Source organism: Labeo rohita, chromosome 2 (genome assembly GCF_022985175.1).
Source record: "Labeo rohita strain BAU-BD-2019 chromosome 2, IGBB_LRoh.1.0, whole genome shotgun sequence".
In the NCBI taxonomy this organism is placed as follows: Eukaryota; Metazoa; Chordata; class Actinopteri; order Cypriniformes; family Cyprinidae; genus Labeo; species Labeo rohita.
Genome location: NC_066870.1, coordinates 3318767 through 3333028, shown reverse-complemented (window position 1 = coordinate 3333028; position 14262 = coordinate 3318767). Strand labels below are relative to the sequence as shown.

The following is a 14262-nucleotide window of genomic DNA, read 5'->3' as shown; positions in this document are numbered from 1 at the left end:
AGTCTGAAGTACAGCTGCTCACTTAAACCACACTCTTCAAAATAAGGGAGCTTTACGATGCCACAGAATAACCCTTTTTGTCTAAATGGTTCCACAAAGAACCTTTAACAAAAGGTTCTTTGTGGTGAAAGAAGGTTCTTCAGATTATAAAAAAAGGTAAGAAAGAGATGCTTCTTTAAAGAACCTTTGAAAAAAAATGGTTCTTATATGGCATCGCTGTGAAGAACCTTGTAAAGCACCTTTATTTTTAAGAGTGTATCTTACTTATCTAAATACTTACTCGTGCTCAATCTTGGTGATGTCAGTGCCCTAAACCAGGGGTGCCCATCCCTGTTCCTGGAGATCAACCTTCCTGTAGAGTTTAGTTCCAACCCTGATCAAACACACCTGTCTGTAATTATCAAGTGCTCCTTCAGATCCTAATTATCTGGTTCAGGTGTGTTTGGTCAGGGTTGGAGCTGAACTCTTCAGGAAGGTCGATCACCCCAGGTTGAGCACCCCTGCCCTAAACAATGTTATAATGGACTATTTTACATTCAGAGATGAAGGATCAGATGGTACTAAAGTTACTAAAGAGGAGGATTCTGGTGATAGTCTGTTATATGCACAGTGCACAAACAGTTGTGTTGCGCTCGCTTTTCTAAATGTAAACTACAAGGTACACTCTTTGTGCTATCTAAACTTCGAGGGGTGATCAAAAGTTCAGAGACTATGCCCATGATAAACAACGGAAAACTGTCCTCTTCAGGGTAACGTTAGTCTGGTTGTGTAATGATGCAGTATAGCGCTCTGACAGTCAGCTCTCGTTAAACCCGTGAAGTGAAAGCCATCTCACTATTTCCAGTTTTTCTCAAAATTCCATTCCTGAAAATCCTTGATCGCATCACAATTATTTAAAACATATGCTGAAATAATGCAAAAAACTATTGGCTTCAACAAAAGTATACACTATCAATTAACAGCCTCAGAGCTCACAGTAGGTCTGCCTTTAAAGGTTTAGCATTAAAAACATTTTCTCTACGGAGAAAACCCCACTGGAACCCCACTGTTGTGCTCTATTGCGTTCTGGTTGCTGCGTCTTGGTTGCTGGGTGATTACTTTCTGAACAAAATCAATAGAGCCCACCTAAGTCTCTATGGAGTGTTAGCCTGCAATGTGTAAATGCATGTTGTTTCAAAGCAGCTTTGCGTGTTAATGTTATATCATCTTCATGTCTTATAGTCGCTTTTAGCAAATTAGAGCTGGTCAATAACGTAGTTTACATTTCACAATAATAGAAATTGAGATTGAGCTATTTAGTATAATTCACTCTACAGTTGCAAATACTTATATATATTCAGCTTGATATGAAGAATCTGATCACTGAAAAAAGTAATAGCACATTTCTCCTCTACAAGCCACTCAATTTTATCATTATATGTAAAAGATGCACAATAAATTTTAAAATAGGGTAAAGAGGTTGTTCAGATCTTCAGTGTCACCAAAGAAACAGCGATGCTTGCCTCAGCAAAAACCACTAATAATTAGTATTGACTTATACCATTAGTATTTAGTATTGACTGATTAGCATGATATTTTTGCCAGATAAGAGGGTAACATTTCCATCAGCGAGGCTGAAGATAGCAGATGTCCCTTCAGCTAAAAGTAAATTACTATTGATGTTTCCTTCTTATTCAATAAACTTTGAGATTTTCACATGGTCACCTGCTATGCCACATCGATAGACAGTGTGCTGAAAGCTCATTCAGACATTCATAGCTCGGCACCTGTGTTTCCTCAGTCTACTGCACACGCAAGCTAACAATATACATGCAGAAACTCTTGGTGGATTCAGTGTGTCTATACAAAGAATAAGCCTCGGAGCATAGATTTATATGTCTGATTGATAGATCAATATCTCAACCAAAGAATGAGGGGAAATCCTTTTTATTTCACTCACTGTGTAAAATCAACAGAGCGAGTGCATCAGGGATTTGTAGTGAGCCCATTCCTGCTGTGAATAAATATCATTGAAGACTGAAAGAAATGCTTCATACTACTCCCTCTGTGACTAACCAGTGCTTTCTATTCTTTAGAGAATGCATCGCCTCTACATTGACATTAAACATATTTATATATATATCGATATCGATAATTTGTGACTCTGTAAAAATGATTTTTAATAAAAGTTTGTTTTTATTTTCTTCATGAAGTTCATGCAGACTATGAAAATCATGGTAATTTTGTGTATCATGAAAAGTGCTCATGAAAACTAAAAAAAAAAAATATGTTGACAACTTATACAAGCTAATCTGTTATTACTCATGCATAAAATCATAACAGTTTAATATAAACATTTACTAAATGTCTGCATTGGATTATTTTATATTCTTTATGACTAGCCTCGCAATGTTCTGGAATGCTCCAGAAAGCACTAGAACATAACAGAATATTTCAGAATGTTACAGAAACTTTCAGATTGTCCCCATCCTTGCAAAATAAATAATAAAAAAAGTACAAAAACTTATCTGTACTAAATCAGTGTTTCATAATAAATAATATAAGTTCTAAAAATTTACCTAACCTAAATATTTAGCAAAATACTAATGCTACATGCAAATAAATAGTACACTAATAATTAGCACCATGAATTAAAAAAGAAACAAAAAAAATTAAGTGAAACAATTTTTTGGTACATTATGTAATCTTTATTTTCAATATTTTATGTTCAATATTTGTTTTGGGACTTTGTGTTTCATTAAGAATATATATATATATATATATATATATATATATATATATATATATATATATATATATATATATACATATATATATATATATATATATTACAAATATTGCAATAATCCAGTGATATTACTTTTTTCTTTTACAAAGACTTTAGTTTCTTGCATAGCTGATATCAGATTTAATGTAAATCCAAATCCTGGAATTATTAAATAACAACTCAAACAACAAAAAAATATAATGATTTAAGTACCACAACAACTTGCCACTGCCCAACTTTAAATTAATAAATAAAATAAAATAACAAAAATAACTCTTCAGATACCACAAATCTGTCAGTCCCTCAGTTGGCCTCAGTGTGGAAAGATGGATTAAAAAAAAAAAAAAAAAGTACACAGCTGTGGATCATTCAGGTAATAACAAAGTTAAGTATCAAGCGTATGTAAACTTTTAAACAGGGTCATTTTTATGAATTCTACTATTATTTTTTTCTTGTGAACTATATGTACATGTCTTTTATGTGAAATATCTTATTTAGGTCAGTACTAAGTAAAAAAAAAATAACACCACACTTTTGTATGATCCCTCTTATTTTGGTAAAATAATTAATATTTTGCAAGGTGTATGTAAACCTTTGACCTCAACTGTATTTAGTCTAGCGTACAATAAATGTTTAATATGATTTATTTTATATGATGTTTAAACGTTCAAAATCAGACTCTTTATATCTGTGTCCAAGAGAAGTAACATTGTGGTATCTTATCCTAATTTGGGTTTATTTATTTATTTTAGTTTAAATGAGTTTCAGAAGAAATTATGAATTTGAGTCATTATTTTCTATGTGAAAAAGCCACCAAAATGCACTGTTGTTATGTGAACAAACAAATATCTCTATAATCCTTCTGTTTTGAGTTTTTGAGTGAAAAATTAGTATTCGAAAACAGAAATAAAATATCGTTAAATATCAGCGTTAAGGCAGAAAAAGCATGACCTGTAGACGTAAAGATTTATTGGGTCACTCAGTGTTTCTGACAGCCAATCAGTCATGAGATGCAATCGCTATTGTGTGTGGCACAGATAGTTTGGAGACTTCAGCTGGCAGTGGATCACATATTGATATTTTTCTTTGTAATGCACTTCATCATGTCCCTTCTCTTCTATCCTCAGAAGAAATAAAATTGACTCTTATTTGATGTGCCATCCTTAACAAATCTATCGACAAACAGCAAGCAAAGACATCAGAACGTCAAACATCACCGTCTGGACATGTAACACACGTACTGTAAAATGAATTGCACATATATTAAAATGATTGTATACTGTATTGCATAGCATGAAGACAATAAAAAAAGAAAATTCATAGTTATCTTCTCAAGTCTAGCACGTGTTCTTCCAGCGTGATCTAACACGACACGACTGGCATAATTGTGTGTCTTACAATTCACAGATTGCCTGCAGATGAGAACAAATCTCTATCATCATGTTGTTTTATACGGGGGTCTATAAATATGAATGAACGTCATCCTGTTTTTCAATTCGATTCTATTGCCTGCTGAGTCCACTGGAGCACAAAATGTCCTGAACCATATTTGTGTTCCTTAAGCTGTTCCGTGTTGGAGTTAAACATTGTACCAGCAGAGAAAATTGGAGGCACCTGGATAATTGACCCTTTAATGAGTGTTTAATTAGCAGTGGGTGTAGAAAAACGGTACGTCTGACACCTGCGGTCAAAGTCAACTAGGAAGAAACCTGTAGTATTATTAGTTATGAATGTAAACATCTGCTAAGCACTTGCCAGCATCTTCAAGACATGTCTGAGAACAACCAATGTTTGTTTTTGCATGACTGTATTGACAGAGGCATTTAGATAGCATGGCCTCATCAGCGCTGTTTTCTATTTATTGGTCTATATTTGTCAGACAGACGCGTATTTGTTCAGACATTGTCTCACCAGAAGTGCTATCTTAAGGGATTGCTTGAACCATTTAACAGTCCATTAAAAATACTTTATTTTTATCATCCATTTTAGACATTCTATTAACTATAAGTAACTTGGCAACTCTATGTCAACTAGTAGTCATTACAGTATTAGTAGACTGTCTGCTTAATATCCGCTAACACTTTATTTTGATGCTCCCAACACACATTCTACTGACTAAAATAATTTTTTGTTTTAATTCTGATGATTAGAGCTTACAGCTCATGAAAGTCAAAAATCCAGTGTCTTAAAATATTAGAATATTTCCTAAGATCAATCAAAAAATTGATTTGCAAAACAGAAAAGTTCAAGTTCTTTAAAGTACTCTGTACTTGGTTGGCAGCACATATTACAGCAAATGACTTGGTCCTAGCATAAATTACAGCATCAGTAAAGTGTGACATGTAAGCGATCAGCCTGTGGCACTGCTGAGGCACTATTGAGCCTTCAGATCGACTGTATATTGTTGGATTGACTTTCTCATCTTTCTCTTGAAAATATCCCATAGATTCTCTATGGGGTTCAGGTCAGGCATGTTGGCTGGCCAATACAGGACAGTAATATCATGGTCAGCAAACCACTTGGAAGTGTTTTTTGCACTGTGAGCAGATGCTAAAGTCCTGCTGGAAAAAGAAAATCAGCATCTCCATAAAGCTTGTCAGCAGATGGATGCATAAAGTGCTCAAAAATCTCCCGCTAGACAGCTGCATTGACTTTGCACTTGATAAAATACAGTAGACCAACACCAGCAGACGTCATGGCACCCCAAATCATCACTGTCTTCAAAAACTTCACACTGGACTTCAAGGAGCTTGGATTCTGTGCCTCTCCAGACTCTGGGATCATGATTTCAACATGAAATGCAAACTTTACTTTTATCTGAAATAAGGACTTTGGACCACTGAGCAACAGTCCAGTTCTTTTTCTCCTTAGCCCAGGTAAGATGCTTCTGACATTTCTGTTTTAGAAGTGGCTTGGTAGTCCTTTTCCTGAAGACATCTAAGTGTGGTGACTCTTGATGCGCTGACTCCAGCTTCAGCCCACTCCTTGTGAAGCTCTCCCAAGTGTTTGAATCGGCTCTGCTTGACAGTTTTCTCAAGGTTGCGGTCCCCTGTTGCTTGTGCACCATTTTCTATCCAATTTCTTCCTTCCAGTCAACTTTGCATTTAATATGCTTTGATACAGCATTCTGTAAACAGCCACCCCATTCAGTAATGACCTTCTGTGGCTTATTCTCTTTGTGGAGGGTGTCAATGATTGTCTTCTGGACCTCTGCAATGTCATAAGTCCTCCCCATTATTGTGGTTTCAAAGAACAAGAGATACATAGAATTTATACTGTAGGGACGGACATTTACTGAAACTCAAATGTAAATATTCTAATATTTTGAGATACTGGATTTTTTACTTTCTTGAGCTGTAAGGTCTAATCATCAAAATTAAAACAAAAAAACATTAGAAATGTTTTACTTTACATGTAATAAATCTAGAATATATGAAAGTTTCAGTTTTTTTTTTAATAAGTTACAAACCACAAATTAACTTTTTCACGATATTTTAATTTTTTTAGATGCTTTCAATGTTCAATGTTTGACCCAACATGCCGTTTTTCAAATATGGTTTAAAAAATACTATACTGCTGGGTTAAAATTTGAACATTAACCCAAAATGGGTTATAAATTAAAATGACTTTAACGCACAGAATGACTACAGTAGAAGTACAGAAAAGAATGACAAATTAACAGTCATACAGTTTATACAGTTAAATGAAGTTGCCGTTTAAGTTGTTCTCTAAATTTAATCTGTTATTCAAAGAAGATTGTTGAATAAATATTGAATAATTTACATTTAAGGCCCAATTTTACCAGCTATTTCATTTATTTTTTCTTTCGCCAATGAAAATACTCCTACTACAGCCAAAGCCTCAGGCTTTGAGTGCTGCCAAGAAACACACAAACTGAAAGCCTATAATATACACTGAAAGTCAGGAATAAACTACGTATTGTAGCGAATCAACAGGATTAAAGCATTTTCGATCACTCCTCTCAAGAGCCATTCCTACTTTTCCAGTTCACGCTCAACAGTCACCACTTCACTTCGATTAGTTTCTTCTATTTTCCAGACATACTCCTGTCACGAGAGTCATGAACACAGACAGGTGAAGTGCTTTCAGCCTGCTCTCTTTTACAACTGCATTTCCAACCCAGAACTGTCAGGTTACTGATTATGAGCAATTATCAACACAAACTGGGTCAAATCAACCCAGCATCTTTTAGAATGCATATTTTTAAATAACTGTTACATTTTATCTTGGAAAACTGTCACTGTGTTACATTGTTACAGTGTTGTAGATTTAAAATCTAACAATGACAATGTCAGCTGACCTTTTTGATCTCATTTGTAAATCAGGGTCTTTTGTAAAACATGAATGACAACCCTTAAGTTTTCTAAATTAACATATTTTCATTACTGTAATTGTTTCCTGCTAACATTGGTTCCAAAGATTACCATTTCTCACATGGCATGATGTAATGAACAGGATGTCCTTAAGCAGTCAATAAAATTTAAACAGTCATTTGTTGTCTCAATCGACGGTCTATGACAGGGGTGCTCAACCCTGTTCTTGGAGATCAACCTTCCTGCAGAGTTCAGCTCCAATCCTGATAAAACACACCTGAACCAGCTAATTAAGATCTGAAGGAGCGCTTGATAATTACAGACAGGTGTGTTTGATCAGGGTTGGAACTAAACTCTGCAGGAAGGCAGATCTCCAGGAACAGGGTTGGGCACCCCTGGTCTATGATTTAACAATGACACCTGCTGGATCTTCCTCCTCTCCTACTGACAATATCACATTATGTAAACATGTTTACATTACAATGCCGTTATGCTAAAGTGCTGTTATGCTAAAAATAAAATAAGTGTGTCACAGTGAAATAAGCAGATTTCAGAATATATCATCTATGATATAAAAATCTGCTGTTACTTACTGACTAATTTAATGAACAAATTAGTAAGTAAGTAACAGCACACAGTTGAAAGCAGTAGTCAGGGCTGGATTTACCTCTTATCGTAACAAAGGCAAAACACATTTTTGGGCCCCCCTTCGTGTGTTTGAATTGCAGCAGCATCTACTAGCGAATCAATAAGTTGAACCGGTTCAAGAATCTCGCTACTGAGAAATGTCATGTAGCTTTTCAGCTGCAAAACTATTTTCTTGATAAATTTGCGAGGCAGTGCTGACAAGAAGTTTCTGTTCGCATCTCTGCATGTGCGCATGAGTGTGTACTGTGTGTTCGTCTGTGAAAGAGAATGGGAGAAAGAAAGCGTGGTTTCTGTATGTAAAAAAAGGTGGAAGAAAACTGAAATAGTTATAGTTTTTTACCCCATTGTTTGTTATATTTATTTGCTTAGTGTCTTCTGGGGTTTTTGGTTGTTTTACTGTTGTAGATAGCCCATAGTATAACAAAAGTATTATTTGGCTTTTCATTGTGTTTGTGTTTGGGATCTAAAATATGGTCATGCAGAATAAGGCATTAATATGTGCTAATAAACAACCATATGCATGCTAGTAAGCAACTAGTTAATAGTGAAAATTGATTACACTTTGGTTTACACTTTACTCAAGAAAATACTAAAAGATAACTACACAGGTTAAGATTAGGTTCAGAAGTAGCTTCAGGGTTAGTACATAGTTATTATCCAGTTATTTTAATTGCTATAATAAGTATAGTATGCACATGGGGTAATAGGGCTTCAAAATAAAATGCTACCTGAGCATTTGTCCCTAAACTAAAGTGTTACAGAGGCAAGTATGTGTAAAGCATTATTCACATGAATTATGGAACTGCATATTTTCATTGTAGTTCTTTGTATGGGCAAAAAAAGTTGTTAAGAGTGCTATTACCAACTCAGTCTTGTTAGTTCATAGAAGTTACTAGAATGTTATTATCGTGTTGCCCCTTTGTTCCATTAATGATAGAACAGTGCAATAAAGTGTTGCCTAAATCTCCAGGTAACAGTGATGTTTTCTTAGCCGCCATGACTAATAACCCTGCTAGCAGCAGTATTGTCCTACAGAAAGATACTGCAGGCAAGGTCTTAGTCTGTTGACGTTTAAGACTTATTATCCAATTCCTCTCTTCCAATAGTTCTTTTAGCACTTTGGGTGACAGAAGAAACAAACTATGCTCTACCTTTCCTCTGCACATCACGAATCGATTTATTTATTGTCTGTCAGTCACTTCCAGGATCTGACCTTTCAGGAAACTGAACTCTAATGTCACACTTAATGGACTGCTTATCATCGGCGTGGATTGTAATAAATATGCGCGTCCTTGGTTGTTTCACTTTCCATGTTTTCAGGCAAAGCCTTTTTCTCTGACAGACACAACAGAGGGTCCTTGCACTACTGCACTTACTGTAAATAGCTTTTTAATAGTCGTATAACTGTACAACACCGTTTGACTGTCAGTAAATGTTTCTGAAACACCATAAGCGCTAACTTAAAGGCGTAGTTAGATAAATCCACGCCAGGACTGGATGTGTTTTTAACGCTGTCGTTGTGTCAGTGCATTCAGTGCCATAAAAATGAAAAGCGGTTCACGCTCGCCTGTTCAATACAAAGAGAGTCACGACAACAGTGCAGTTTAGGGGCCATAAAATCTAAGCAGCTCTTACCTCGGGGTCTGGTATCTGTGCAGCTGCGTTAAAGATGTGATGCGAGATCAACACAGCAGTCACGCTCATCAGCAATGGCACGAGGGTTGGCGGTTGATGCCTAGGCCCCTCCATCGCCATTTTCCCTCTTCTTCTCCCGCGTCTCATCCCTCCCCCTGCTGCTGCTGCTTTCTGCCCGGAAAACTGCGCAGGACCACAATAGTCCAGGTGATTGATAGACGTTCAGCTCGAAACGGCCACCACCTCCCCTACATGAACGCTGCTCTGGTCTCTTGCTGTCCTAATGCTTCCGAAAACAGAGAATACTACGCTCTCCGCCGCAGAGCCAGAAAGCCAGCCACTCAGCTACACGCCATTAATTAATTAATAGCCCTGGTGTCATTTACAGCCTCGCCGCCCGGTGCACAGAGAGGTTACAAGAGTCGTGGGGGGAAGGGAGTTACACAGAAACACGCAAGTGGATCAGAGGAATTGTGTAACACTCTGGAGACACTCAGTATTTTGTTCACACGCTCGTGTTGATGTGTGATGCTTGCTATGCCGTCTGCATATCTGCTGCAACAGGTTTTGCAATAATCATGTAACCACAGTCGTTCCACTAAGATAAGGACAATTTACTCAAAGCAAATGTTTACTGGAAAATGTTGACATGCTTTTTCCAACACAGGCTCATTGGCTCAAAATCATGCTTCTACCTACATTTTGGCAAAAACTATCTATGCATACAATTCACTGCAGTTTCCAGCTGAAAAGAACTCTAGTGGCAGTTACAAAAACAACAACAACAACAACTTATATTCCTTTTCACACAAATTGTTCACACAAACTATATATCGTTGGAAAAGTCTAAGACTCCTAAATAGATATTTTACCACTGTTTATATTACAAATGATGTAGGAACAGTAATAGATTAATTTATGACGAAAGTGCACCCCAAAAATTGACATCATAACAGGAGTTCTGACCTTTGTCACAAAAAGTCTTTTTTCGTTGTCTTTTTCCCTATCACGTTTTAAAAATTATCATAAATTATATATTAATTGAAAGTTTAAAAACTCAAAATTCATCCTTTGAAATGAATTTTAAAATCTCACATTGCATTACCATGGAAATGGTATTTCAAAATCATATTAGAAGATGTATTTGTCCATCAATTATAACAATTTAAGTTTGGATAGTGTACTTTCACGTCTGTATTCAAAAATTAAAGGATTAAAGGGTTAAACTCACCTATACATACAAAATAAGCACTAGTGGCAGTAAAAGACCAACATTTTATTCCTTTTTCCACATTATGATTACAGGAGTAGACTATACAGTTAATGCTAACACTTTACAAAAAGGTTGATTTGTTAACATTAGTTAATGTATTAACTAACACGAATGAACAATGAACAATGAACAATTACACTATTACACTATTTATTTAATTTTGTTAATGTTAGTTCAGAAAACTACAGTTGTTCATTGTTTGTTCATGTTAGCTCACAGTGCATTAACTAATGTTAACAAACACGTGTCATTTTTATAATGCATTAGTAAATGCTTAAATTAAATGAACTAAAATTAATAAATGCTGTAGAAGTATTGTTAATACTTTGTCCATTTTGCTATTATAATTAATATTTTCCCATTTGTTATTTTTGCATGGTTTCTTGTAATAAAATAAAATAAAATAAAAAATGTGGATTAAATAGTCTCAATTCTAAATTAGAAATGAAGGCAAGATTTACAATGATATTTATATATATTTATAACAAACAAACAAATAAGGTTTTTCTTTAAATGTGATATGTGAATGTATTTTCTTGGACTGAAATATATAGAGGGCAACATATATGTGAGTTCTTTTAAGAAAAATAATTTTACAATTCTGAAATATATTATATATAATAAAAACAAAATATATTGCCAGAAAATATATTTATGTTAATATACCGTATGTTAAATTCATTTTGTTGCAAATTTTAGCACAAAAAAAGGTTATTTTGAAATATATATTAATATATTTTTGTTGTTGTTGTTGTTGTTTTTTTAATGTATGGGAATACCATGTTATGACCAAAAAAAATAAAAAATAATAATAATTACCACTATTGTACACAAATTGTACTATTGTACATTTTGTTATTTGTATCACATGACTTGTGGGATTTTTGTCTTACAATTGCTTTTGTTAACACTATTAGTTTGGTTTATTGATTGATAATTTATTTGTCCTCAGAGAGGAAATTCATCTTCACAGAAGGGTTTAGGTTAGAGTTTATTTTTACATCCAATATAACATTATCCTTTGACATTTTGTTTCCGAAATGCAATGACACATACAACAACCAACGCAAAAATGTTCTATTCACATATGAACTCATTTAGCATGTAACAGATGGGATGAAACCTGATGACAGCAATGAGCATGTGGGTAACTAGTTCTGCAAGCCTTCTGACTCAGAATAAAGACCAAGCTGACATTGAAGAACTCACTGCGAAGACTGCAGCCAACGGCCAATTAGCACATACATTCTGCACCTGCATGAGAGGAAATCGCTTTCACAGCAGGTGGCAGTAGTCAGTATTCATCATTTAAAAAAGAGAAAGGAGAATTCAAAAGATTCAAAAGTCTTATTTCACCCTCTCAATCAAAACCTTATGCGTCATCAGTATATAACATAAAATCACACTCGATTAACTCAAAAATCATTCCTGTCTGACAGAGAGTAAAAGGCACTGGTCTGATTGCCAGTAACAGCTGCTCACATGGAACTGAACTTGATAGTTTTCCTAACCCACACAGAAACAGCTAAACATTTAGCTGATTTAATTTACAATTCTTCAAAAGTGTTAGAGTACTGTGACAAACTTAGTTCTAGGACTTATGACAAAATCATTAGGTAACACACTGAACTTGTGATATGACTCATGACTGCTCTTGTAGTGGTTTCTTTCCGTGACAAAACTGAACAGGTCAACTGAGTATGTTTTACCATTCATATATAACCTGTAAAAATGACTCTCTCAAACTTTCTCAAACTGAAATCCAATCATAGACTAAATATGTTTGGAATATTAATTTACAGTTTATTTTACTTTAAAAATGTTTGAGGTTGCTGGGATACTTTAACAAATATATCTTTATTTTGGGGGACTCGTTGCACAGTTACTTTTTTTTGGCTATCTTTACATACTGTAATAAGATGAACTGTTTTAACAACAACAACACCAAATACACACATTAAATTAATCACTACCAGCCACCAGTGATAGTTTACATTCTATATAGTTTCATAAGATAACATTTTATGCTTAAAGGTGGCATTTTTCTGTAAAATCCTGCCTCAAAACTAATGCTAAATACAACTAATAATAATAATATGTTTTATTTATGTAAGTTTAGTTGTATAAACTTAGCCTCTGTGTTAAGACAGTGTCTTGAGAACTAGTCTGACCATCCATCACCTAGCCAAGTAGTAATCAGTCTTATTATTTTAGATTCCATGTAGACTAATCTAACAGAATTAAATACATATAAGCAAGACTAGTCAAATCCTGTCGTGCAACAAGAATAAGCTGTTCTAAAAAGATGGGTTTTGAGATGTGATTAAAAAATCTATTATGTATGTCTTAAGGCAAGGTGCTTTAAAGACTTGGACCAACACAACTAAAAGCTCTACATCACAAACATACAGAAGGTATAACAAGAGTAATTAGAAGGACCTAAGATGAATACATACAGACAGGATTGCAGAGATGAGTAAAATCTTACATTGAATCTGGTATTTAACCGGAAGCCAGTGGAGTTGTCTAAGGACTAGAGATGTGTGCTCAATCAATAGTGATCATGTAATGATTCAAGCAGCTGAATTCTGGACAAAAGCTTGTGTGAAACACCACTAAGAAGAGAATAACAAGAGTCAATACGAGATGTAGCTAATGCATGTAAAAAGGATGGCTTTGGAAGCTGTTTCCTTTCTGAGACATAAACTCGCAATTCTTTTTCTCAGAACTGTGGGACTTGGAATTGCTAGTTATAAAGTCCAATTTGAAAGAAAATAAGACTGTTTTCTTACAATCATCTCAATAACCTAACTTTATTTTTCAGAATTGCAAGCACACAATTCTAACTTTGGAATTCACAATTGCAAGTTTCTATCAGGCAGTTCTGAGAAAGTCACGATTACCTTTTTTTATTTTTTATTCAGTTGAAGACAAATGTTTTAATTAATCAATGTTATTAATATAATTTGATTAGTGATATCATTTTATAATATTTTAATTCATTAATATTTCAAACATGATGATAACAGCATGACACAGACTGTGTAATGTTATTTACATCTGCCACAAACACTAAAGTTGTGACCTATTATGCCCCATTTTTACAAGATGTAAAATGTGTCTCTGATGTCTAAAGAGTGTGTATGTGAAGTTTTAGCTCAAAATGCCTGACATAATTTTTATAACTTATTAAAATTGCCACTTTTAGGCTATGTGCCAAAACATAGTGTTTTTTGTGCTTGTCTCTTTAAATGCAAATAAGATGGTGCTTCTGACTCGCTTTTAAGAAGAGAGTGGAGCTTTAAGAGCCAGTAAAAACAAAATAGGGCAATCTCACACACTGAAAACGTCAGAAACTCTCAGTAGCGGTGTTCAGCCCAGTGTTGCCAGATATACGATAATTATCGTATTTGTACAATAATTTTGACCTCTGTACGATATACAATCAATAATGAAAAAAAAAAAACATAATTTACGGTAATTTCAGAATTTTGTGACACTTCAAATGGTGGTCGTAGTAATCATAGGGCTTCCATATTGATCTAGATGTTTACCGTGCCCTGCTTTTAAGCCAACAAGCACTATGTTGCAGTCTATAACGGCAT

General features: G+C 34.6%; 1 protein-coding gene across 1 annotated transcript in view; it reads right to left on the bottom strand.

Moving 5' to 3' along the window:
• Window positions 1-9789, bottom strand: part of tmie (transmembrane inner ear) — a 46292-nt gene extending 36503 nt beyond the window's left edge. The window contains exon 1 of the mRNA XM_051095266.1: window positions 9385-9789. Coding sequence (XP_050951223.1) covers window positions 9385-9531 — 147 coding nt within the window. The 5' untranslated portion in view covers window positions 9532-9789. The remainder of the gene's footprint in view (window positions 1-9384) is intronic.
• Between the last annotated feature and the right edge of the window lie 4473 nt (window positions 9790-14262).